This window comes from Dasypus novemcinctus, chromosome 8 (genome assembly GCF_030445035.2).
Source record: "Dasypus novemcinctus isolate mDasNov1 chromosome 8, mDasNov1.1.hap2, whole genome shotgun sequence".
Classification (NCBI taxonomy): Eukaryota; Metazoa; Chordata; class Mammalia; order Cingulata; family Dasypodidae; genus Dasypus; species Dasypus novemcinctus.
In genome coordinates this window covers 115,085,131-115,109,770 of record NC_080680.1, presented here as the reverse complement: position 1 = coordinate 115,109,770, position 24,640 = coordinate 115,085,131, and the positions used below count along the sequence as shown (strand labels likewise).

The following is a 24,640-nucleotide window of genomic DNA, read 5'->3' as shown; positions in this document are numbered from 1 at the left end:
CACGCCACATTGTTACCCCCGCCTGCTCCTTGTCTTTTGTGCTTCGTCAGACGAAATAGCCCCAGTTTTCTTCTTAATATAACATGGTTTCCAGATCCCTTATCATCCTGTTCCTCTCCTCTACGTGGGGACCTGTCTGGATATTTTACCTCTCACACAGTGGGGCCCAGTCCCGCAGGCGAGGTCCGGCAGCTAAGGGGAGAGCTGTTCTATCATCTTCGTTCCAAATACTACGTTACGGATGAAACCCAGGCTCACAGCTCCTTGCTCTTAATAATCCTTAACCACAGTTGACTCATATTCAGCTAACTCCCTGCCGGCTACATAGATGTATATTTTCTCATATGGACTCAGTCCTATACAGTATCTGATTTTGAACAATTAGGAAGAATTGGTTGTAAGAGTGACGGTGGTATTAGGATAAAGCAAACTTGTAAATGGAGGCTTCAACACAGCCAGGGAGAAAAAGGCTGAAAAGCCTTTTATTTTTGCCACAGTCCCTTCTCTTATCAAGAGGAAGGTTCAAAAATTTGAAAAGCAGGAAATGAATTCCCTACGATCTGGGTGGAGAAGAGCTGCCCTCGCAGGTTCTTGGCAGGACGCGCGGTCCCCGGGGTCGCCCTCACGGTGTTGGGCCTTGGCGCCCTTTCTCTTTCTCGTCCCAGAGACCCAGACATGACCCGGAAGATCTTCACCAACACCAGGGAGCGGTGGAGGCAGCAGAATGTCAACAGTGCCTTCGCCAGGCTGAGGAAGCTCATCCCCACGCACCCTCCGGACAAGAAGCTGAGCAAAAACGAAACGCTCCGCCTGGCCATGAAGTACATCAACTTCTTGGTCAAGGTCTTGGGGGAGCAGGGCCTGCAGCAGACGGGAGGGGGCGCGTCAGGAAACCTTCTGGAGCTCCTCCCCCAGGCACCCCACCTGCCGGGCCCTGAGGGCAGGAGCCTGCCCGACGGCGGCGCCGCCCCCTCGCCCTGCCCAGGCTACCACGCCTCCTAGTGGGGCTGCGTGTCCCCAGCCGGGCAGCCCTGGATCAGAAGGCACCGGCTGCCGGCAGCCTTTCTCTTGTTCCAGAGTCAATCGCATGAATTATCTGTGAGGCCTGAACTGACACTTGATAAGCGGTGGCTCAGGGACAGCCGCAGGGAGCCCAGAGGAGGCCGAGCGGAATCCAGTCTGCCTTCCCCAGCCTCCCGCAGGGCAGCCTGCCTCTGTCTGCCTTATATGTCTGGGGTCAGCATCAGGTGTCTGGGGGCAATGGGTAAAAAAGGTTTGAAAATCATTGTTTTACTCTATAGGCCTTCAGGATTTTTTTCCATAGTGGAGCTCAGACGAACGAATAGAAAATGCTTCTCTCAGAACATTTTTTTAAAAGTGTGTTTTTTGTAGAACGAGGCACAGTTGATCAAGGATGAACAAAATAAAATTTAAGGTTGATGAATGCAGACAGAATCCCTGAGGAAACCAACCTGGGAGACTTGTGGGGAAATCTCCTGAGGCGTGAGGACCCAGCAGATCGATGATGCGTGGAAGAAGAGCCCTGCAGCCTTTAAACTCCGTGGAAACATGAGGTGCTACTTGTATTGTGACATTTATACTTACAGTTACCTCTAAAGCCGAACAGTGGGTATCTGTCAGAGAAAAGGAGAGGATAATTTATGAATTAGACTTCAGGGTTCTTTTTTGAAAAACAGTTAGTTAAAATGGGTTGGTTAATCTCTTCATTTCACATGCCAGGATTAAAATTTGTAACTTGGCCTGAGTTCCTGCTGATTGAAGATTCAAATATAATTATGAAAATCCAAATGTTATCATTTACCAACTCATTTGACAAAGAGGGAGCTTAGCTGAAACAAAACATTTAGTGTAGGCAATAGAAATGCATTAATGTCTTCCCTGTGGAAGCATTAGTTCAGCTTTGTGCTAGGAGGAATTGTACCCAACAAATCGATGAAGCATCATAGGTAGGTCTGCAGAATTCTCTACCACATGCCCTGAAGATGCTTGAATTCAAACATGAATCCTATAGCTGAACCCAGAATACCAATAATTTCATTTGATTTTCTCGGGGACATTTTATTTCCCCAGCACATTGGTTTTAAAACCTTCTGAATTGCAGGTAGGAAACCAATGGATTTGAGATTAGGGCTTTTTAGTGTATATAAAATTGGAATTTAAATCTGTTGCCACTCGAGAATGAGGTATTTTTATTTATGAAAGGTTGAAAAGCACCTCCTTGGTTTGGTGATGAGAAGAAAGCTGGATGAAGCTTCCTTCCAATGGTATTCCCCGCAAAGAGCAAGGTCATTGTGTCATATTCTCTACAGCATTCTCACTTGTAGCACAAGTGTTTCCCAGGAGTAGGACATTTGCCTTCAAGGTCTGTTATTTTAGTGCACTTGGTAAACTTTCTCCACAGACCAGGAATCACATAGGCCCACAGACCAGGGGATTTCTCCCCACGTGTGCATTTCTTACATGGACTCAAGTCTGTCCCAAAGCTATCAGGTGATTTTACATTTCAAAGCGTTAGACAGTTTATTAAGAAATATTACTTATTCATTCATCTGACATGGAATCAAAATAACACTTCATTTTAGATCTATTTTAATGCGTTGCCAAGGAAGGCAAAGAGGATCTCTGCTTGAATATAGGACTTTACTGCACTTTCCTGTAAAAGGGTGTGTACAACAAAGGCTGTTCCATGAAATGTGACAGAGTGCTCCTGGACAGGCTTGAGAAGAGTGAGTTATCATGTAACCCTATGAGGGGGATAATTTTAAAAACCTTTCAGGGAATCCTATAGACTATTACTTTATGTAACACATTTTTCAAATTATTTCTTTTGCAAGCTTGTCTTTTTATATATTAACCTAGGTTAAAGTGACAGTCAAGAGGACTTGTAGGCAAACGTGGAGCAAAACCTTGACAAGGTGTCCATGAGACTGGAAACTCATTCAAAAGCCAGTCCCAGGAAGTGGATGTAGCTCAAGTGATAGGACTTCCGCCTATCATATGGAAGAACTTGGGTTCGATCCCTCGGACCTCCTGGTGAAAAAGAAGAGAAAGTGTGCCCGTGCAGCGAGCCAGTGCCCGCGCAAGTGCCCGCGTGGTGAGCCAGTGCTCCGTGCAAGTGAGTCACACAGCAAGATGATGACGCATCAAAAGACAAGGGGAGGGAAACGGACTTTGGCCCAGTGGTTAGGGCGTCCGTCTACCACATGGGAGGTCCGCGGTTCAAACCCCGGGCCTCCTTGACCCGTGTGGAGCTGGCCCATGCGCAGCGCTGATGCGCGCAAGGAGTGCCGTGCCACGCAAGGGTGTCCCCCGCATGGGGGAGCCCCACACGCAAGGAGTGCGCCCGTGAGGAAAGCCGCCCAGCGTGAAAAGAAAGAGCAGCCTGCCCAGGAATGGCGCCGCCCACACTTCCTGTGCCGCTGACGACAACAGAAGCGGACAAAGAAACAAGACGCAGCAAATAGACACCAAGAACAGACAACCAGGGGAGGGGGGGGAATTAAATAAATAAATAAATCTTAAAAAAAAAAAAAAAAGACAAGGGGAAAGTCAAGGTGAAGCACAGCAGAAACCAGGAACTGAGGGGATGCAACTGACAGGGAACCTCTCTCCCCATCAGGGAGCACAAGGATCCAATCCTGGTGAATCCTAGAGGAGAGAAAATGAGAAGAGAAGACAACACAGACAGCAAAAAACAGCAGGGCGGGAGGAGGGGAAGGGGGAAAAAATAAATAATCTTGAAAAAAAAAAGCCAGTCCTCGAGTCGTCCTTGGCAACTTTTATTTGGAGATTGCGCAGTAGGAATTCATGTTCAAGGAGTGGCTGATACTCAGTGGTGGAGGAGCTGCTTCCCTTGTATGAGGTCCTGGGTTCAGTCCCTGGTATGTCCTAAAGAAAAAGAAAAAAAGAAGAAGAATTCATGTTTAAACTCATTATAGTTCACTGGATTGTTATCGCCTTATGGATTCTTTAAAGCCCAACAGAAAAGTTTAAGCAGTTTATATATAATATATGCTATTCCTTTGCTTGAAAAAAGGGAAGCACTTAATCTGCTGTGGACACCACTGGGAACTTCTGGGATCATGTATAAACAGGTGCATTGATTGACAGAGTATCAGAACTTAAAGATACTTTTGATGTTGATAGTTCTTTTCCCTCATTTTACAGAGGAGTAAACAGGTTCACAGGGTTTTAAGGTGGCCTTCCCAAAGTCCCATGGACAGTTAATAGAAACCCTTACATCCAGGGTAAGGGCTCCTGGCTCCGTGTCTAGTCTTTCTACAGTCTTGTTCAGCCACTGAATATTTTGGGATTGAAAATGGACAAGCGCCTTACTATCATGCTTCTCTCTTTTCTATAATGTTTGGTAATCTTCCCCACACAATATTGTTATTGAAATAGAATTATGGTGCTTTGTAGAATGTGATTAGATGTATCAACCAAAGACTTTATTTATGGATGTGTTTTGTGAGTTTTAAACCATTGATTATAATCTGCTATATAACTGTTAATTTATTGCAAATAAATTATTTAAGGAAAGAAAGGCTTCTTCCTTTTTTAAAAAAAAGTTCACAAATTTACCAAGCACATCCACCCCTTCTTTTCTTTTCTTTTCTTTTCTTTTCTTTTTTCTTTTGGTCTTTATTTTTTTAATATTACATTCAAAAAATATAAGGCCCCATATACCCCCCACCCCCCTCACCCCACTCCTCCCCTCATAACAACAATCTCCTCCATCATCATGAGACATTCATTGCATTTGGTGAATACTTCTCTGAGCACCGCTGCACCTCATGGTCAATGGTCCACATCATAGCCCACACTCTCCCACATTCCACCTAGTGGGCCATGGGAGGACATACAATGTCAAGTAACTGTCCCTGCAGCACCACCCAGGACAACTCCAAGTCCCGAAAATACCCCCACATCTCATCTCTTCCTCCCACTCCCTACCCCCAGCAGCCACCATGGCCACTTTCTCCACATCAATGCCACATTTTCTTTGATTACTAATCATAATAGTTCATGAATAGAATATCAGTAAGTCCACTCTAATCCATACTCTATTCCTCCATCCTGTGGACCTTGGAATGGTTGTGTCCACTCCACATCTATATCAAGAGGGGGCTTAGATTCCACATGGATGCTGGATGCAGTCCTGCTTTCAGTTGTAGGCACTCTTGGCTCCCTGGTGTGGTGGTTGACCTTCTTCAACTTCATATTAGCTGAGTGGCCACCCCTTCTTTTCATCTGCCACCACCCTGCCTTTGACCCCCTTGTCATCTTTAGTCTAGAGAAAACCCGGCACCCCTCTCTGGTCTCTCTCCCCCACCTCACTCCACCCTTCATACTGCTCCCCAGTTGTCCTAATCAGAGCTGTGGTAGGATCTCAGGCCTGCCACGAAACCTTCAGTGTCTCATCTACCAGACTGGGACAAATACCCAACCCAGGGAAGCAGGCCCCCCGCAGCCTGGCTCCAAAGTGCCCTGCCCCCTTCCTTCCACAAGCCCCTGCGTGGATTGCACATTCTAATGAAACTACTCCACTTGATGTCCCCAAACGTGCTCTGCTCAGTTTTACCTCTGTGATTCCATTGCTTGGATAAATGTCCCCATTCTCACTTGTTCTATTCACCCCTCCACCTGTGCCCAATTCCACTTGCTAAACTCTCTCATGACTCACCTGAAAACCTCTCCTTCCACGAAGCTTGACTCATCTTTGACACCCTCTCTTACGTGAAGCCCTCCCAGATGTCCGCTACTGGATCTCAGCTCCCCTTCCTCAGAACCCTCTGCTGTTCCCTATAGCCATTGCTTGCTCTGCTCCGTGATACAGACATCTGTGTCTATTCTGCCCTCACCTCGACAACAAGCTGAAGGCTCCTGGAAGAAATGAACAGTTTCTAACGTTTAATCCATATGATAGCCCTAAAGGTGACCCCCATTTTTGAGATGAGAAAGGACTCTCCTGTGGCTTCCCTTAAATGTTGACACTGAAATGAAATTTGAACAGGCTGAAGTTTCCTCAGAAATGCAAAGTCTAAACTCTTTGTAAACGCTTGTTTCTCGTTTCCATTCAATGATACTCCTTGCACCAGTTGCCTTATAAGGTTTCATCATCTAAGAATGGACGAAGATGGTCAAAATAAGTGTAAATTATGCACAACTGGCTCTGTTCCTTAAAAAAGGCAAAGGATGAAAGGGGTCTGGCAGAATGAACAGCTTAACTGCTGACCCACAAGTCAAAGGTTAGCTAAAAGTCACATCCTTAAATAAAAAGGTCAAAGTTAAGGAGGGAATCTGAAAGTCCAATGGTCATGCAAAGTGAGGGATTTGGAGCGGCAGGTGTTAGGAAAGGAATGCTAGGAACGAATGTTGTTCAAGGATTATAGGAAGCCGGGAGAAAGGTCCTCTGAGCCAGATTTTCACTTCAGTGTGTGTTGGGGCTCGCTGTAAACACAGAAACCATTTTATTTTCTCCTGATTGCTAATGGCCCATCACAGAGAGATTTGAAAGAGCTCTAGCTTTTTATATTAGCCTTAGCTAGGTAATCTACCAAATAATAGTCGCCATAAAATTTAATTTCCAGAGCCCAAGAATTCCCTTGGAGGTCTAATGAAGCAAGCTGTTGAATTGCCGATTCTGGGTAACTTTAGAAAAATAGACTGTGTTCAATATGTTCATACATTTTGGACAAAATAATGTTCTTCTAGGAATCTATCATAAAGAAATAGTCAGAATTATGGTCAAAGAATTATGTACATGGATAGCCATTATTTAATAGAAACATAAAATGGTAAAAACTCTTCAGTGTTATATGCCCGGCGCTGAGCCAGAGTTTCAAGTATATCAACTCACCTTATTTTTTTTTTTCCCAGCTCACCTAATCTTCATAAAAGTCCTCTAGGGCAGGGGTTCTTTTTTTTTTTTTTTTTTTTTTTAATGTAAATTTATTTTTAAAGAGGTTTTAGATTAGAAAAGTTACATCAAAAGTATGAGGGTTTCACAGTTACCCCCTCCCTCTCCCATATCATCCCCTAATTTTTTTTAAAGGTAGCAGTATAATTTATTATGATGTGTCTGTAAAAGCCATTCATTTAAAAAATGCATGGGGAAGTAGATGTGCCTCAAGTGATACCACATGGGAGGTCCCTGGTTTGGTTCCTGGTGTCTCCTAAAGAAGACAGTGAGCTGATGCGACCGGCAGGCACAACAAGATGACGCAACAAGAGATGTGGGGAGGAAAAACATAATGAGACACACAACAAAACAGGAAGTGGAGGTGGCTCAAGTGATTAGTCTCCTCCCTCCCACATTGGAGGTATTGGGTTCAGTTCCTGGTGCCTCCTAAAGAAACAAAGAAGATGAACAGACAAAGCAAGTGCAAAACAATGAGGGGGTGGGGAGAAATAAATTTAAAAAAAGAATAAAATGCACATTTAAAAACTGACTTACTTGTGGAAATGACTAACCTACCTACAATAATAACCTAAAAATTAAAATCATCATTGTGACACTTTTCAGTACTTCATATATCTAACAAATACTGAAGGAGGCAACTACCATTGTTATAAGTTAATTAAAGCCAAACATTTAAGCATATATCAGAATTGAGACTTCAGAATGTTCACATTTGCATGCATTTTTGCCTGAACTTTCAAAGATTCCACATATAACAAAACCACAACTTTGAACCAAAATGAATATTAAAAACATTTAAGCCTTGTTACAAACTTACTCCACAAAAACAAGGAAAACAGAATGAATAGAACAGCAGTATATTTCTAGAAGAGAAAGCAATCACTTATATCCCTTATCAAAAAACAAAAGTCAATGAGTTAAATTTTAATAACACTGACCAAGTTACTTACTATTCAAGAATTTACTTTTCAAGTTGTGATTTCAAAATGTATCCATCCATATATTTGGATTAAATTTATACATCAAAAACATTTTGCTCAGAATTCTAATCTTAAGTATAAATCATAACTTATCAAAGCATAGTCCAAACACTGTACAATAATGCTACCATTTAGATTTACATGCTTCATCTGAAAAACTTATCTTAACAAACAGGAGTTTTGCCCTGTTTCTCCAGAATAAGTATCCTTATGTCTAAAATTTTAAATGATAATGAAAAAAAACCAGATTCAAATAATTCATGCTATGCATTTTCCTTTATCAGGCTTTGATAAAAACAGAGCCATCTGGTGTTGGAGCACCATCTTCTCTCTCAGTTATAGTCTCTGCAGTCCCAGAAGCAGACACAGTAACCATTGCTTTATTTGCTGAAACTGTCTTCTGTTTCTCAGTAATAGCTGCACAAATAGCACAATCTCATCCCTTTCAAAGTCAGCCAGGAATTGACTTTGGTGAGAAATGTGTACGTCTACTGATGATTCATTCTATTTAATCCTCTGTGCCACTTTCTGCTGCTCCTGGAGTGTTCTTGCCCAAGAAACATCTCTCCATATTTCAGGGTTCATAGATGTGAAAGGTTCATTGAAAACTTCAAATTCCTTCATCCATTTTGTCCTTTGGCTCTCAATTGTCATATTGTTCTATTGTCTGTCATCTTATCCTTTAGTTTACCCTTCCTAATAATCTTCATTTCTAAACTCTTCTCAGAATCTCTAGCCCTTGTTTTTTCCTTATAGGCTGTAGCACCCCCTTTCGTATCTCTTTCAGATCTGGTCTTTTGGTAACATTCTATCAGTTTTTGTCTGTCTGTGAAGACTTTGAACTCATCCTCATTTTTGAAGGACAGCTTTGCTGGATACCGTATTTTTGGCTGGCAGCTTTTCTCTTTCAGTGCCTTAAATACATCGTACCACTTTCTTCTCTCCTCCATGGTTTCTGATGAGAGGTCGGCACTTAATCTTATTGAGTTTCCCTTGCATGTGATGCTTTGCTTTTCTCTTGCTGCTTTCAGAATCCTCTCTTTATCTCTGATATTTGTCATTCTGAATAGTAGGAGTCTCAGGATATGTCTATTCAGATTTATTCTGTTTGGGGTATGTAGTCCTTCTTGGGATATTGATATTTATGTCCTGCATAAGGGTTGGGAAGTTCTTAGTCTTTGTTTCCTCAAATATTCTTTCTGCCCATTTTCTATTCTCTTCTCCTTCTGGGACACCAATAATGTGATGGTTATGTGTTTCACATTGTCATTCAATTCCCTGAGACTCTGTTCCATTTTTTTCCATTCTCTTCTCTTTCTCTTCACCTGTCTTTTCCAGTTCAGATGTTCTGTCTTCAAGCAATTAAAATCTGCTCCTATGTGCCTCTAAGGTACTTTTTAAAATTTCTCTCCCCTTCCCCCCGCTCCCCCAGTTGTCTGTTCTCTGTGTCCATTCACTGTGTGTTCTTTTGTGACCGCTTCTATCCTTATCAGCAGCACTGGGAATATGTGTTTCTTTTTGTTGCATCATCTTGTTGTGTCAGCTCTCTGTGTGTGCAGTGCCATTCTTGGGCAGGCTGCACTTTCTTTCATGCTGGGCGGCTCTCCTTACTGGGGGCACTCCTTGTGCGTGGAGCTCCCCTACACGGGGGACACCCCTGTGTGGCACGGCACTCCTTGCACGCATCAGCACTGCGCATGGGCCAGCTCCACACGGGTCAAGGAGGCCCGGGGTTTGAACTGGGGATCTCCCATGTAGTAGGCAGACACTCTATCCATTGGTCCAAGTCTGCTTCCCTCTAATGTATTTTTAATCTCGTCCATTGTGTCTTTTATTCCTATAAGGTCTGTTACTTTTCTTTGAAGACTTTCAAAGAAAGCTCTCTCTGTCTTATTATTGTCCTTTATTTCTTCAGTCATATTTTCTTTAAGTTCTTTGAAGTGATTTAGGAGAATTATGTAATTATTGCTCATTAATTGTATTAAATCCTGTATCTCTTTAGGATTTTTGTTTTGTTCTTTTGGCTGGGCCATCTCTTCCTGTTTCCTAGTATGGCTTGTAATGTTTTGCTGATGTCTAGGCATCTGAATATGTTGGTAAAATTAATCTGATGGCTATTTTCTCTCTCTTGACTATTGCTTTTTTCCCCCACAGCTCTTCTTTGATATTTGGTTCAACTTATTCTCAATCTTTAAAATTACCCAGCTTAGGGAAGTGGACTTGGCCCAATGGATAGGGCATCTGTCTACCACGGGATGTCCGTGATTCAAACCCCGGGCCTCCTTGGCCCTTGTGGAGCTGGCCCATACGCAGTACTGATGCGTGCAAGGAGTGCCCTGCCACAGGGGTGTCCCCCGTGTACAGGAGCCTCGCGTACAAGGATTGCACCTGGTAAAGAGAGCCACCCAGCGTGAAAGAAAGTTCAGCCTGCCCAGGAGTGGCACCGCACACACGGAGAACTGATGCAGCAAGATGACGCAACAAAAAGAGACACAGATTCCCGTGCCACTGACAACAACAGAAGTGGACAGGGAAGAACGGGCGGCAAATGGACACAGAGAACAGACAACTTGGGTGGGGGGAAGGGGAGAGAAATTTTTGTTTTTAAAGATTAAAAAAAAAATTACCCAGCTTAAGTTTTGAAAATCAGGCCAGGTACTCACAAGTGGGGCACAAATTTTCTCCCAGGGGTTGATATAAAGAGAGTGCAGTTTTTGTCCATGCAATTTACAGACAGGCCAATAGATGGTGCTGGTCAGTGCACCTTTACACGGAGCCATTTCAGTCTTGGCTTTCCTGTGTTCCTGTGTTGAATATCCAATTTGGAGATTCAAAGTGGGCTCTGCTGGCCGAATTCACTGAAGAAAAGCACCATGACCTCTCCTCCCTTTTCCCTTCAAAGAGCTGACAGGGAGGAAGGTGTCTATTCCCCTCTCAGGTTGCTACAGTGAGCCAGGGGTTTTACCCCAACTCAATATCTTGGAGGTGGGGTAGGGGAGCCCTTCCTGGTGGCCATTGGGGTTTGGTAACTCACATTTGTCTTTTTGGTTTCTTCATCTCTCTGTCCATCCCCCTCCTGGAAGTTGTGTAGCACTGTCCTGGTCTGCTGACCCCCAAAGCAGGTCCCTTGGGCAGCTTTTGGCTCTTTCTCCATTGTTTTAGTGAGAGCATGCAGCCCTGCCTGTTAGTCCATCACCATCTTCCCACAATCCTTCGGAAGGGGTTCTTAACCTTTTTTGTTCCATGGACCCCTTTGCCAGTCAGATGAAAATCACAGACCCCTTCCTAAGTCCACATTATATTGTGTATTATTTAATAAGTATATCACACCCATACCAACACATCCCCACAAGAATAATGTTTATTTGAAATTCAAGTCAAGCTCATGGACCCCTTGTTAAGAACTCCTGCTCTAAGGCACTTAGTATTATTATTCCCATTTCATAGACAAGGAAAAACTGAAGTGTAGAAGGTTCTTTAATTTATCCAAGTTCTCACTGTAGGGTCAGAATTTGAACCAGAATTACTCAAAATCACCACATGACGTAGAAGCAGGGAGATGCCACACAGATCTCGCTTTACACGAGCCTTCTTAATTCTGCTCTAATGAGCCAGGTTAATGAAACTCATGAACCAGGTACTTTATACAACAATAGTCTTAAGTCACAAAACCCCTGGGGAGGAAAAAAAGCCTCGTGTCACAAAACCCCTCGGGAGAAGAAAAAGCCTCCTGTTGCAAAGCCTGGGGCTCAGGATAATAGCTCCGGGGAGGTGAGCAGACCGCCCTGGCAGGCAGGCCGGGTGTGGTGCCTGCGTCCTGGACGTGGCTGGGGCCCCTACGAGATGGTTTTGTTTTCCCAATCACTGCCTTCAACCGTGCTCTGTCTAATGTTCCTTTCCCAGGCAGAGCCCAGCCTTTCCAGTGTAGGATTCTAAAAACCAGTTCAGACCAATTCAAAAGCCTGTCTCAGTAACTTCCCACCGGACGGTTCCAGGCGTTTGTACTGGTGAGTGTGTGTGTACATGAGTGTGTGAGACTGCATGAGTGGGTATGCATGAGTGTGTGTGTGTACACGAGTGTGTGAGACTGTGTGCATGTGAGTGTGTATGCGTAGGTATGCATGAGTGTGTGTGTACACGAGTGTGAGACTGTGTGCATGTGAGTGTGTAGGAGTGTGTGTACATGGGTGTGTGAGATAGTGTGCATGTGTGTATGAGTGGGTATGCATGAGTGTGTGTGTACACGAGTGTGTGAGACTTTGTGCATGTGAGTGTGTATGCGTGGGTATGCATGAGTGTGTGTGTACACGACTGTGTGAGACTGTGCATGTGAGTGTGTATGCGTGGGTATGCATGAGTGTGTGTGTGTACACACATTCGTGGGGTGGGAGCCGTTCCTTCACGTCTCCCTCCTCGCCTCCTGCTGGCTTTAGCTCCTCGAGCTGAGGAGGGAGGAGAGGCCAAGGGAATGGGCTAAGGGTTTCCCGTCACTGGACACAGGACCGTGTGCTCTGGGCGGCAGGGGCTTCTCTGGCTAGCGCTGGCGGTCCTCGCCGTGGCGGCCTCCCAGCTGGTTCCGGAGGTGCGTGTGAGCGCGGGAGGACGGCTCTCACTGCCCCTCATCTCCCTCCTCGGTGCCTCTTCTTCCCGGGCCTCCTCTCCAGGGTGCGGCCCTCCTAGCTGAGGCGCTGACCAGATGGCTCAAGCTCGTTACCTCCCATAGAAGCCGCGGGAAACCTTCGTGCTCTTGCTGGACCCTCTCTTCTCCCTGTCCTGTCTCTCCAATTCTCCTTTCTCTTCCATGATTTACCCCTGCTCAGAGGCAGATCAAGAAAAGCAGGCTTCTGTCCTTCTTCTTTAGGAATTGTTTTGGAAACTTCCCCTCACTAGGCTTGATGGGAATGTGGGAGAGCCACTTCACTCTTTGCTAGGCTGACAATTCAGGACACTGACTCTCTCCTTCCACTCTTTATTTCCCACAGTCATTTGCTTCCAAAGGCCACGATATTGGCTTGCAGTGTCAGTTTTGCTGCTTCTCACTAAATCCTGGGATCTGGCCCCAGTGGGTCGTATCCTGGCGTTTAACTCCCATTAGCACATGAGTTCAAATGTGGGTTATTTAATTGCTCTTTCTCCTTAGCTTCCGGCTCTCGTTGCTGATTCTGGGGTGACTGGAGAAACCCCACTTAACTTTTTACTGCACTACTTCCTGGACATTGGGCAAGAGGAGAAGTAAGTGAGACCCCACGGAACCTTGCTTCCTGAGGGCCAGCAGCGTCTGCAGACACAGACCGAGTTGGAAGGGCTGGGAGTGAGCAGGCTCTCGGGTCTTTCGTCCTGACGGCCTGGTGGCTTGAGAGTCCAGCCTTGGGCCTCTGGTTTTTTGGGGTGATAACTCAAATTCTAGGACAACCAAGGAAAAGGAACCCGGGAAGAATCCCATTTCTGTGGACAGGACCAACCCAAAGAGGGCTAAGAGATGGCACTAGATGGATAATGAGCCCTAACAGATCTGGATCTCTTTTGCAGTGAAAGAAGTTTTTAGAGGGTTGAGGAAGGAGGTGCTCTGGGGTGCTGTGGGTGGAACTGTGTTCCCAAAGAAGACACGCTGAAGTCCTAACCCCTCGTACCTGTGAATGGAGCTTATCTGGAAATAAGGTCTTTGCAGATATATTCAAGTTAAGATGAGGCGATACTGGATTTGGGTGGGCCCTAAATGCGATAGGAAGGTGTCCTGTAAGAAGAGGAGGAGGGACACAGCAGGAGGACGGCCAAGTGAAAACGGAGGCACAGATGTGTCACAAGCCAAGGAACACCAAGAATTGAGGCAAACATGGGAAGCTGGAAGGGACAGGGAAGGATTCTCCCCTCCTCCCCCTCCCCATGCTTCTGAGAAAGCCTGGTCCTGTGACTCCTCGATTTGGGGCTGTGAGGTGATACATTCCTGGAGACAGTTTGTGGTCCTTACTTATGGCAGTCCTAGCAAACAAAGACGGGGCAACTGAGGAGCCCAGGAAATGTCCTTATGCAGTGGCTCTTTCCTTTCCTTATCTTTAATTATTCCTTAGGATAAACCTCCAGGAGTAAGACTACTAAACCAAAGGATGTGAAAAATTATATGCTCCTTGATATACACTTCGTTAGCAGGATATTTCTTTAAAGCAAATGCTGGCATTGTTCATGTTCATTTTTTTCATTCAGTCACTCAATGAACATTTATTGAGCACGTGCTATGTACTGCAAAGCGCTAGGTGCTGGGGATACAAAACTGAACAAGGGATGCTCTCTACCGACAAGAAGCTTATTAACTCATGGGAGAGACAGCCAAGTAAACAACTGCTCCCAAGTTTCCATGACATCATGATAGAGAGGGAAAGGAGGAGAGAAGGAAAGGCATCCCGTATCAATCATGGAAGTATCTGTTCATGCTCTTGACCCATATTTCTATTGAGGTGCAAGTATTTTCTCTTAATGATCTGAATGATTTCTTTTTTTAAAGATATACTTTATATATTTGTTCCCCTCCCTCATTGTTTACACTCGCTGTCTGCCCTCTGTTCTATCTGCTCTCTGTGTCTATTCGTCGTGTGCTCATCTTCTTTTTAGGAGGCACTGGGAACCAAACCCGGGACCTCCTATGTGGGAGGGAGGCACCCAATCACTTCAGCCAGCTCTGCTTCCTGCTTGTTGTGTCTCTTTGTTGTGTCAGCTTGCCATGCCAGCCTGTTGTGTCAGCTTGCTGTCTTGCTCATCTTAGTTAGGAGGCCCTGGGAACCGACTGGAACCTCCCATGTGGTAGGCAGGTGTCCAGCTGCTTGAACCATATCTACTTCCCCATGATTTCTTTTTTTTTTTAAAGATTTATTTATTTCTCTCCCCTACCCACTGCCCCTCCATTGTCTGTTCTCTGTGTCCACTTGCTGTGTGTTCTTCTGTGTCATTTTGTACCCTCGGTGGCACTGGGAAACTGTGTCTCTTTTTTGTTGCGTCACCTTGCCACATCAGCTCTCGGTGTGTGCGGCGCCACTCCTGGACTGGCTGCGCTTTTTTCATGTGGGGCAGCTCTCCTTGCAGGGTGCACTCTGCGTGGGGGTGCCCCTGCGTGGCATGGCATTCTTTGCACGTGGCAGCACTGCATGTGGGCCAGCTTACCACACAAGTCAGGAGGCCCTGAGCATTGAACCCTGGACCTTCCCATATGGTAGGCAGACACTCTATCAGTTGAGCCACATCTGCTTTTCCTATGATATTTTTTTTAGACTTAAAAAAAAATTTCTTTCCCCTTCTCTGCCACGCCCCGCCCCCCCTCAGTTGTCTGTGTTCTATGCCCATTTGCAGTGTGTTCTTCTGTGTCCACTTTGTATTCTTGTCAGCAGCACTGGGAATCTGTATCTCTTTTTGTTGTGTCATCTTGCTGCGTCAGCTCTCCATGTGTGCGGCGCCATTCCTGGGCAGGCTGCACTTTTTTCATGCTGGGCAGCTCTCCTTATGGGGTTTCTTCTTTGAGCATGGGGCTCCCCTCCACAGGGGACACCCCTGTGTGGCATAGCACTCCTTGCACGCATCAGCACTGCGCGTGGGCCAGCTTATCACATGGGTCAGGAGGCCCTGGGTTTGAACCCTGGACCTCCCATGTGGTAGGCAGATGCTCTATCCATTGAGCCAAATCTGCGTCCCCCTACCCTCCCGTGATTTCTTAATGTATTGATCCTTTGTTATAAATGTTTTTGCAGCATATTTTTCTTTTTGTTTATTATATTTTTTGATGTATACAAATATTTAACAATTACTTTTAAGGTGTCTTTTATTTATTTGATATTTAGAAATTCTTTCACTTAGAGAAGAACTAAATATTCACCCATGCTTTCTGCTAGTATCTTGTGGTTTCTTTCTTTTCTCGTATCAAGTGGAATATTTTCCCATATAATCTTACTGGCAATCTTATTTCTTAATATTTATATCTATTTGACTAGCTTACTAAACTTCCTTATTTTAGGAATTCCTCTATCTGATTTTCTTAGCTTTTATTGACCATATTATCTGCAAACAATGGTAATTTTATTCTTTAGTTTCCGCAAGTTTGAGCTTTAGGTTTTGCTCCATGTATGATGATGTTGGTCTCTGCTCTTTCCCAAAATGATGTTAAATAATCATCTGTCATAGTGTTCAAAACAAATTTTGGCATTCAGTGGTTGTGTGAATGTTTACAATTGTATTGTTATCTTATTCCAACTTAAATAGAAAAGTCTTCAAGATTAACAATTAAGTGTAATGCTGGCTTTTGGTTTTAAGACGAATGTTTTACATTATACCCAAGTTTCAAGGAGGCTTTTTAAAAAATCAAGAATGAATGTGGATGGGGGTGGGGTGGGGGGTATATGAGGACCTCATATTTCTTGAATGTAACATTTAAAAGAAAATAAGGAAGAAAAAAAAAAGGATGAATGTGGATTTTACTGAAAGTCTATTCCACATGTACTGAAATTGTTCCTCACTGAAATACTAATAGATGTGCTGGTACTTAACAATCTCTTGCCTTTTGGGGTGACTCCTTCACTGTGTTGTCGGATTTGGTTAGGTGCAGGAACTGGACCTGTCAGAACGCCAGCTAGCAGGAGGCAGTGGGACTGGGCATGGGCCTTCCTTTTCCCTGGATGAGATGTGGTTTGGCTCAATTTTAAGTTTGCCTTGAGAAACCAGAGGGTCTCCATGTGTAGAAGTGGCTCTAATGAAAGTATGTTCAGTTTAGACTGTACGAATCCTTTCTGACTTCTGATGCAAGTCCCAGGTTTAAAAGGTTTGTGGGTCAGTGGAGAATTAAGCTTCTTGGACCCAGTGAGACCCCACCATGCACATTGTCTCACGGCTGCTGGGACCTTCGTCCCATGTGGCAGCCAGTGGCGTTCTGTGCTGAAATGCCTAGCCTCCCTGCCAGTTGCCTGCTCCTCCAGGGAAGTTTTTGTCTCTTTCACTAAATCAGGATTCATTTAACCTCACGGTGTGTGCGTGCATGTGTGTGGACACCTGTCTATGTGTTTGCACATGTTCTCTTTCTACTGACCTCAGAAGCAATGGATTAAAAATATGAGTGAGATAATAGGGGGAAATAATGAGCCCAAAATATGGTTACCAAAAAGTCATTTGTCAAGGCTGTTTTTGAAGAAAAAATAAAAGCGAGGGAAGAGTGGGGTAAGTAAGAGTGGTATTTTTTTTCTTTTAAAAATATTTTTTGAGGGAAGTGGATGTAGCTCAAGCAATTGGGCTCCCGTCTACCGTATGGGAGGCCCTGGAAAATGAACTCCTGGTGAAGGTGAGCTGGCTTGTGCGGAGAGCTGGCCCAACAGAAAGAGACAAAGAGAAGAGACGATGAGAGACACAGCAAACCAAGGAGCTGGTATGGCTCAGGTGATTGAGGGCCTCTCTCCCACATCGGAGGTCCTGGGATTGGTTCCCTGAGCCTCCTAAAGAAAAGATGCGAGCAGGAGACAAGCAGACACAGAGAGCACACAGCGAATGGACACAGAGAGCAGACAGTGAGCACAAAACAACAAGGAAGGGGGAATAAAGAAGTAAAATAAATCTTTAAAATATATTTTTGAATAGATAACTTATTCATATGGTAAATAAAAATTGTATTAAAAATGTATATTGAACAGTCTTACTTCCACCCTGCATCTTCCATTCTACCTAACTTCTTTTCATAGTTTCTTATCTTTTAGTAGTTCTTGATGCAATTTCAACTATCTATTCTTATTTCCTCCTTTTATTCCACCTTGCTTTTTCTCTTAACATTATATTCTAGAGAGCCTCCCTCATCATAGATCAATTTATTTTTTAACTTTAATTTTTAAAACTTTTTATTGTAGTAACATATATACAAGTCAAATGCTCCCTTTTCTACTACTTCAAGTGTACAATTCAGTGGTATTAATTAGTTTCACATTATTGTGCTGCCATCACAAATATCCATTACTGAAACTTTTTCGTCACCTCAAACAGAAACTCTATACCTGCTTTTAAGCAATAACTCTTCCATCTCATTCTTTTTATTTCTTTTTAAAAAATGTATAACTTTTTATTTTGAAATAATTTTGAACATACAGGACGATTACAAAAATTATACACAATGTATAGCGAGAACTCTACCATACCTCCTACCAAATTTTAATATTTTGCCACATTTGCTGTAGTATTCTATCCATCCTACTATCGATCTACTTACCTATTTTCTAAACAATTGCGTCTCATTCTTTTTAACATCTGTATATATTACATCACATGGATGTGCTATAGTTAATCTGTCCCTGACTGAGGGACACGGTTGTTTCCAGACCTTTATTAATACAAGCAATGCTTCAGTGAATAACTTTCAGCACCTGCAATTTCCCAAGTATGCAAGTATATCTGTAGGGTCTGTGGGAAGGCTTGTCAAAAGGAAAGTGCATTTGCAGTATTGACTGCTCTCCCTGGGAGTGATACTTTTGTACTCAGCAGCAACATGTGGGAGTGTTGGTTTCCCTACAAATCTACCTATAGAGCAATCTCTGGATATTTGCCAACCTGATAGGTGAAAATCTTATCTCAATGTGATTTTAATTTTGTTCCTTATTATCAGTGAGGCTGGCATCTTAGCATATGTTTATGGGTCATTTGTATTTCTGTTTCTGTGAACTGGCTGTAGATGTCCTTTGCCCTTTTTTCTATTGATTTGTTGGTCTTTCTCTTCCCAATTTCTAAATACTCTATGGATGAAAGAGTACAACCTTTTTTCTGTGACATGAGTTGTAAATATTTCCCGCAATTTATTTGTCTTATTTGCATATATAAGAATTTGATTTTTGTGTAGTAGAATTTATCAATTTTATGGTTCTGGCTTTTGAATCATAGAAAGTCCTCCTTTGCTCTGAGGTTTCTGTCCTTTTGGATAAGTTTAAAAGTCTTTCTGGGAAGTGGACTTGGCCCAGTGGTTAGGGCATCCGTCTACCACATGGAAGGTCCACGGTCAAACCCCGGGCCTCCTTGACCCATGTGGAGCTGGCCCATGCGCTGTGCTGATGCGCGCAAGGAGTGCCCTGCCACTCAGGGGTGTCCCCCGCATAGGGGAGCCCCACGCGCAAGGAGTGCACCCCGTAAGGAGAGCCACCCAGTGTGAAAGAAAGTGCAGCCTGCCCAGGAATGGTGCTGCACACACAGAGAGCTGACACGCAAGATGACGCAACAAAAAGAGACACAGATTCCCAGTGCCACTGATAAGGATAGAAGCGGTCACAGAAGAACACACAGCGAATGGACACAGAGAGCAGACAACTGGGGGGAAGGGGGAGAGAAATAAATAAATAAATAAATCTTAAAAAAAATGTCTTTCTGCAAGGCCCTATCTTTGAGGCTTCTGAGGCAAGAAGTGGTGGTGGTGATGGGGAGGTTGAATCTCTCCTCGCCTTTAATAAGGAGGATTTACTTAAGTTGGAAGTGTTGTATTTAAAATATATTCAAATAGAAAGAAAAAATCCATCCTCCACCAAATCCTAAATTTGGCTTTAATAAAAAGGAGTCTCAAAACCTTGCCCTGGAACTCTTATACAAGGAAGGGGGAGCTCCCACCAGGTCTGCTAAAGGTCAGCCCTACCCACGCTAACCCGGCAGAGCTAAGAGGCCACAGAAGGAGAAAGAAACCTCCAAAAGGAAGGAAGGACACAACACAAACAAGAAACAGAGGGTCAGATCAACAACGGCTCAAAACCCAGGAAAGAAGAGCTGTGAAGAGGTGGTGTTTTAGTTTTCTAAAGCAGCCGAGAGCACATTTCCAGAAATGGATTGGCTTTTATAATGGGAATTTATTAGGGGAAAACCTGACAGTTCCAAGGCTGTGAGAATGTCCAGATCAAGGCACCATAGGAGATGCTGCCTTACCAGCTGCTGGTCGTCCTGGGGTGCCACATGGCAGGGCCAAACGGAGGCGGGGGTCTGCTGAGGTCCCTGCGCTCCCCTCCAGCTCCTGTTCTCCAGGAGCTCGCCATGGCTGCTCAGGCACCCGGCTCTTCTCTCCCTCCTTCTCTTCCGGCTGCTCGCTGATTCCAGCCTCTGGCCTCTCCCCCAGCCTCTCAGGGCTCCTCTGTCTTCCTGCAGCTGTAGGCGATCCTCGAGTCTTCTCTCACATGGCAGGGTCACCTGGCAGGTGTCTCTCTCTCTTTCTCTCTGCCGCCGTTTATGGAAGACTCCAGTGAAAGGATTAAGACCCACTCTGGGTCCCACAGTCTCACATAAAGGTCCTACATACAATTGGTTTGCGTGCAAAGGAATGGACTAGCTTAAGAACAGCATTTTCTGGGGTCACAAAACACTCAAACCAGGACAGATTGGGTCAGAGTCTCCTGCTCCCATCCTCCCACCCTCTGATTTCATGCCAGTGCCTTCCACAGGCTGAACCCAGACAGCAGGGGAGCCAGAGTGATAGAGGCTGGGGTTTCTAGAGGTCAGCAGCCTGGGACTCGAGCAGGCAGAGTTCTTACCTCCCTAGCCCCATCCCCATTCACACTAAAGGGCCAGATGTGAAATTTTAATGGAATACGGGGTATTTAATAATATGTTTTGTTCCATGGTTTGGATAAAATTTGTTTTTAAGATGTATTTTTATTTATTTATTTTTATTTATTCTACCCCCCCACACACACACTACTTGTACTCAGTGTCTGCTCTCTGTGTCCATTCATTGCACATTCTTCTGTGTCTGCTTGTCTTTTCTTTCTTGTCGTCTCTTTACGAGGCACTGGGAACTGATCCCAGGACCTTCCAACGTGGGAGAAAGGCACTCAGATACTTGAGCCACCTTAGCTTCCTGGTTTGTTGTGTCTCTCACTGTCTCTCCTAGGTGTTACTTTTTTTGCATCAGTTTGTTGCATCAGATCACTGCACGGGTCAGCTCTCCATGTGGGGCAGCTCTCTGCACTGGCCAGCTCACTGCATGGGCCAGCTTGCCTTCACCAGGAGGCCCCAGAACTGAACCCAGGACTCTCCATGTGGTAGACAGGAGTCCAATCACTTGAGCCACATCTGCTTCCCTGTTTAGATAAATCTTACTTGGTCATGGTTTAATTTTCTTTTCATTTACTGCCAAATTATGTTCCCATCTCTATCTTGACCATGATGTAAAATCTCTCTGAAAATGTCAAGCTTTTTCCAAAGGGAAAACACAAAACTAATTTATGGAATGTATAGCATCTTGCCTGACTAGAGACACCTTGCCCCACTTTTTACTCTATTCAATCACTCAGTCTAGGTAAGAGGTTGCATTTCATGAGATGCAGCTGTTTGCTGTCAGTGTCCAAAGCTAAAAAACATCTCAGGCTTTTCCTGGATATGAGCCTTAGCCTTTCCTCTGGGCGAGATGCTTCCAGATCCCTGGCTCCCACTTGAGGTACACTGAATGCTCACCTTGGCTTCTAGTGGGTAGAAACTATTTCCCTTTGCTGCCTCCCCACATTCCACATTCCAAAGATTCAGAAGACAACTTCGCAGTGTCTCCTTGTGGTGTCCTTCTGGATCCTTCCAGGAGGAAAGATGGTCCCTCACAGAAATTATGAAGGGGAGATGTACTGGTGAAAAGACAGGGGAGTCAAAGTTGAAAAAAGACATCCCTTGGGACAAGTAAACTCTTCATACTATGCTTGAGTCTTGTAGTGCATTTACGTGGAACTATAACATAAATGTTAAATATAGCAAGTTCGGGGTGGGGAGAGAGTCAAAGCATAAAAACCTTAAGGAAGGGTTATTAATAATTCATTGGAACCCTATTATGTGCCAGGCATTTTATAAAAACCATCTTTAATCCTTCTAACAACCAATTGATGGAGACGTTGTCTTCAATTTATAGTTTAAGAGTTTAGGAGGCAAGTTTGAGATTCACAGGTAGAGACTCTGAGCCCAAGTCCACCTTTCAACAAAGGTCCAATTTTTTTCTCTATGTTCTTCTGTCTCAAAGAATAGAAACCTCTGGTGAAGGAAACGCTCATTGCCGGCAGTCAATTTTAAAAAGAAATGACAGAGTAATTTGGTTAGTGATGTGGGCTTTCCATTAGTGAAAAGTATCTGGTAAAGGAGAAATTATCCAAAAGAAATTGTCTTTGTTTTCTAGGGCAGAAGAACAACAGAGTTCTATTGTCTCACAGTTCTGAAGCCTCAAAGTCCAAAATCCGTAGAGAATCCTTTGCTCATCCTGCTTCTGGTGGTTTGCCAGCAGTCCTTGGGCTTCAGCGGCCTCAGGGGTTCAGGGCCTCCTCCCGGCGCCTGTTTCTCCCCTGGCTTCTTACGCAGACACCAGCCATATTGGCTTAGGATCCACCCTAATCCAGCTTGGCCTCATTTTAATTAATCACATGTGCAAAGACTCGATTGCCAAATAAGGTCCCATTCACAAACTGGTAGTTAGGACTTGAATGTGTCTTTCTGGGGGGACACGAGTCAACACCTAACAGAAGTGACGGGAATTTCATTCCTCTCGGCATTGCAATTACATTGAAGGGCACCGCAGAAGATGTGTCAACAAAAATGAGCCTTCTCCACCTTGCAGCGACTCCTTTTCCCTTTCGGCCCTTGACCTTGGATGTACATTGTAAGTGAAGCCTAAAATGAAGCTTCCTTTTAGTCCCATTGAGTTAGACACATTTTGATGGTCCTTGGCGCTCAAGTCAAAGGACCTGGCGAGGGCAGGGACCTGGCGAGGGCAGGGACATGTGCATCTCAGGCCTTCTTCAGCTTTCGGGGAAAAACGTCTTTCTTCCATCCTTTGCTTGATGGCCTGAAACTCAGCATGTACTGCACTCACAGATTAGGGCCCCCTCCCTGTTTTTCAAAATAATGGAAACCCCAATCATGCCTGTAAACTGTCCATCCTGGAGAAAAGTGCACTCTGTCAAATTTTTCTCTGACTTCATCTACGACAACAAGTTCATTGTGCAGTTTTTTCTTTTGTGGCTTCTAAGCACACTTTACGCAAAGGCCTAAAGCAACTACCATCACTTAGCTTTCTTTCCCCCTGCAGTAACGAAAAGATACAGAAGTTCAATTTGGAAAGCACTGAAATCAAACATCCAGTGGGTTTTGTTCCCTACAAGTAAACCCCTTATCAGTCTCTTGCAGAGATTCTAAAACGCTTATCTCGATAGACCCGATTAGGGGGCTGACCCACTCTCAGGGCTGAGTAGGAATCAAGGGGACGTTCTCCACTGTCAGCAAGCCCTGCTTTGCCAATCTAGATAAATCAATTAATGGGATGCAGAGCTGCTGTCTTGCCTTTCTCTTCCCCACGCTTCCCCAGGCTCCTCAGGCCCTGCTTAATGCCATCTAAGGGTCCTTGTTTACAAGAGGGCTGCTGCAGGTGCACGCTTTCAGGGAGCAGCACAGGAGCAGTTGTCGCCCCTCCCCTCCCATCCTCCAGGCGCCCCTCTTTGTGAGACACTTTTCTTCTCTCTGCTTTTTAAGCCAAAGACAGCCCCTCCATCCAGCAGCTAATCTAATCGGATTATGCTAATGTGTACTTCCTGAACCTAAACAGCCGAACTAGAGCCTCAGTGTTCCCCCAGCCAGGAAGAGAGGGACAATGACTTTGTCAGTAAACTTACCCCCGAAAATGCACAAAGAGAAAGTATGTTCTGTGTTTAGCTGGTTAAAGCTGCTGGTCGGGGAAGTCCCTGGAGCTCTTGACAATTGAGAGCGCCCAGAGGCCGTCTGCATTGCGACCAGGAAAGGCAGCAGAGGGCAGGCCCTGTGGGGACCCCAGCGAAAAGGCTGTTTTCACCTGCTTCTGTGTTTCTCTTCTGCCCCTTTCCCAACTGACTTGCATTTTCCTTCTGGGCTAATCAGTATGGAAATGTGGAAGCTGAGGCCAGTTGGTGCATGGTAGGGTGGAATTGTGTCCCCCTGAGAAGGAATGCCGAGTCCTTCATCCCACCGTCTCAGAATGCGACCTTGTTAGGAAATAGGGTCGTTACAGGAGGAATTAGGCGAGTTGAGATGATACTGGTGTCAGGTGGTCCTGAAAGCAATAGGACAGGGGTCCTGTTGGGGCGGGAGGAGCACAGAGAGAGAAGAGCTTGAGTTAGGTCAGGGTGAAGGAAGGCCAGGGTCGGGCACACTACCAGAAGCCGGGAGAGAGGCCTGGAACAGATGTCAGAGGCAGCCTGGCCCTTCCGACACCTCGGTTTTAGGCCCCTAGCCTCCAGGACCAGGCGGCCAGGCTTTTCTGGTGTTTAAAGCTACTGATTTTGTGGTACTTTACTGGCAGCCCTAGGAAAACGAAGACAGTGCAATTCAACCCATGAAGGACTTTTCTCGGCCCTGTGGGCTGCTCAGAGGGTCTAACACGTGGTCCTTGCCCTTCAGTACTCCTTTCCTCTAGGAGAGAGAGAGGTTTTAGGCCGGGAAATGATAAAATGCCACAGTGAGGCAATTGCAAGTCCTCTATGTTTTCTGTCTGCTTCCTGCTGCCCCTGCTAGTCATCTTCCACAAACTTCTACAGAGGATTTGAAAAAAGAAGTGATGTTCCTCACAGTCTTCATGCTTTATCAAGGCATAGAGTGCAAGGAGATGACTCTATCTTCATAACAGACTCGAGATAAATGAAACTTATTTGTAAACCCATTTTCAAGTGATGTAACTGAGCCGTGGAGATATTAAATGTCTCACCCAAGAAGAGTCTTCTGGTTAATAACTGGTTGGTTC

The 24,640-nt window shown here is 44.8% G+C and overlaps 1 protein-coding gene and 1 long non-coding RNA gene across 2 annotated transcripts; both read left to right on the top strand.

Moving 5' to 3' along the window:
* Positions 1-675: 675 nt before the first annotated feature.
* On the top strand, positions 676-1,002 carry TAL2 (TAL bHLH transcription factor 2). Its single transcript, XM_071216539.1, has one exon. The coding sequence runs from the start codon at positions 676-678 to the stop codon at positions 1,000-1,002; it is 327 nt and encodes a 108-aa protein (XP_071072640.1).
* A 5-nt stretch (positions 1,003-1,007) lies between these two features.
* LOC139439524 (uncharacterized) lies at positions 1,008-4,564 on the top strand. The gene is made up of 2 exons (XR_011649503.1): positions 1,008-1,574; positions 2,881-4,564. It is a non-coding gene; the product is annotated as an uncharacterized lncRNA (long non-coding RNA).
* The last annotated feature ends 20,076 nt before the right edge of the window (positions 4,565-24,640 follow it).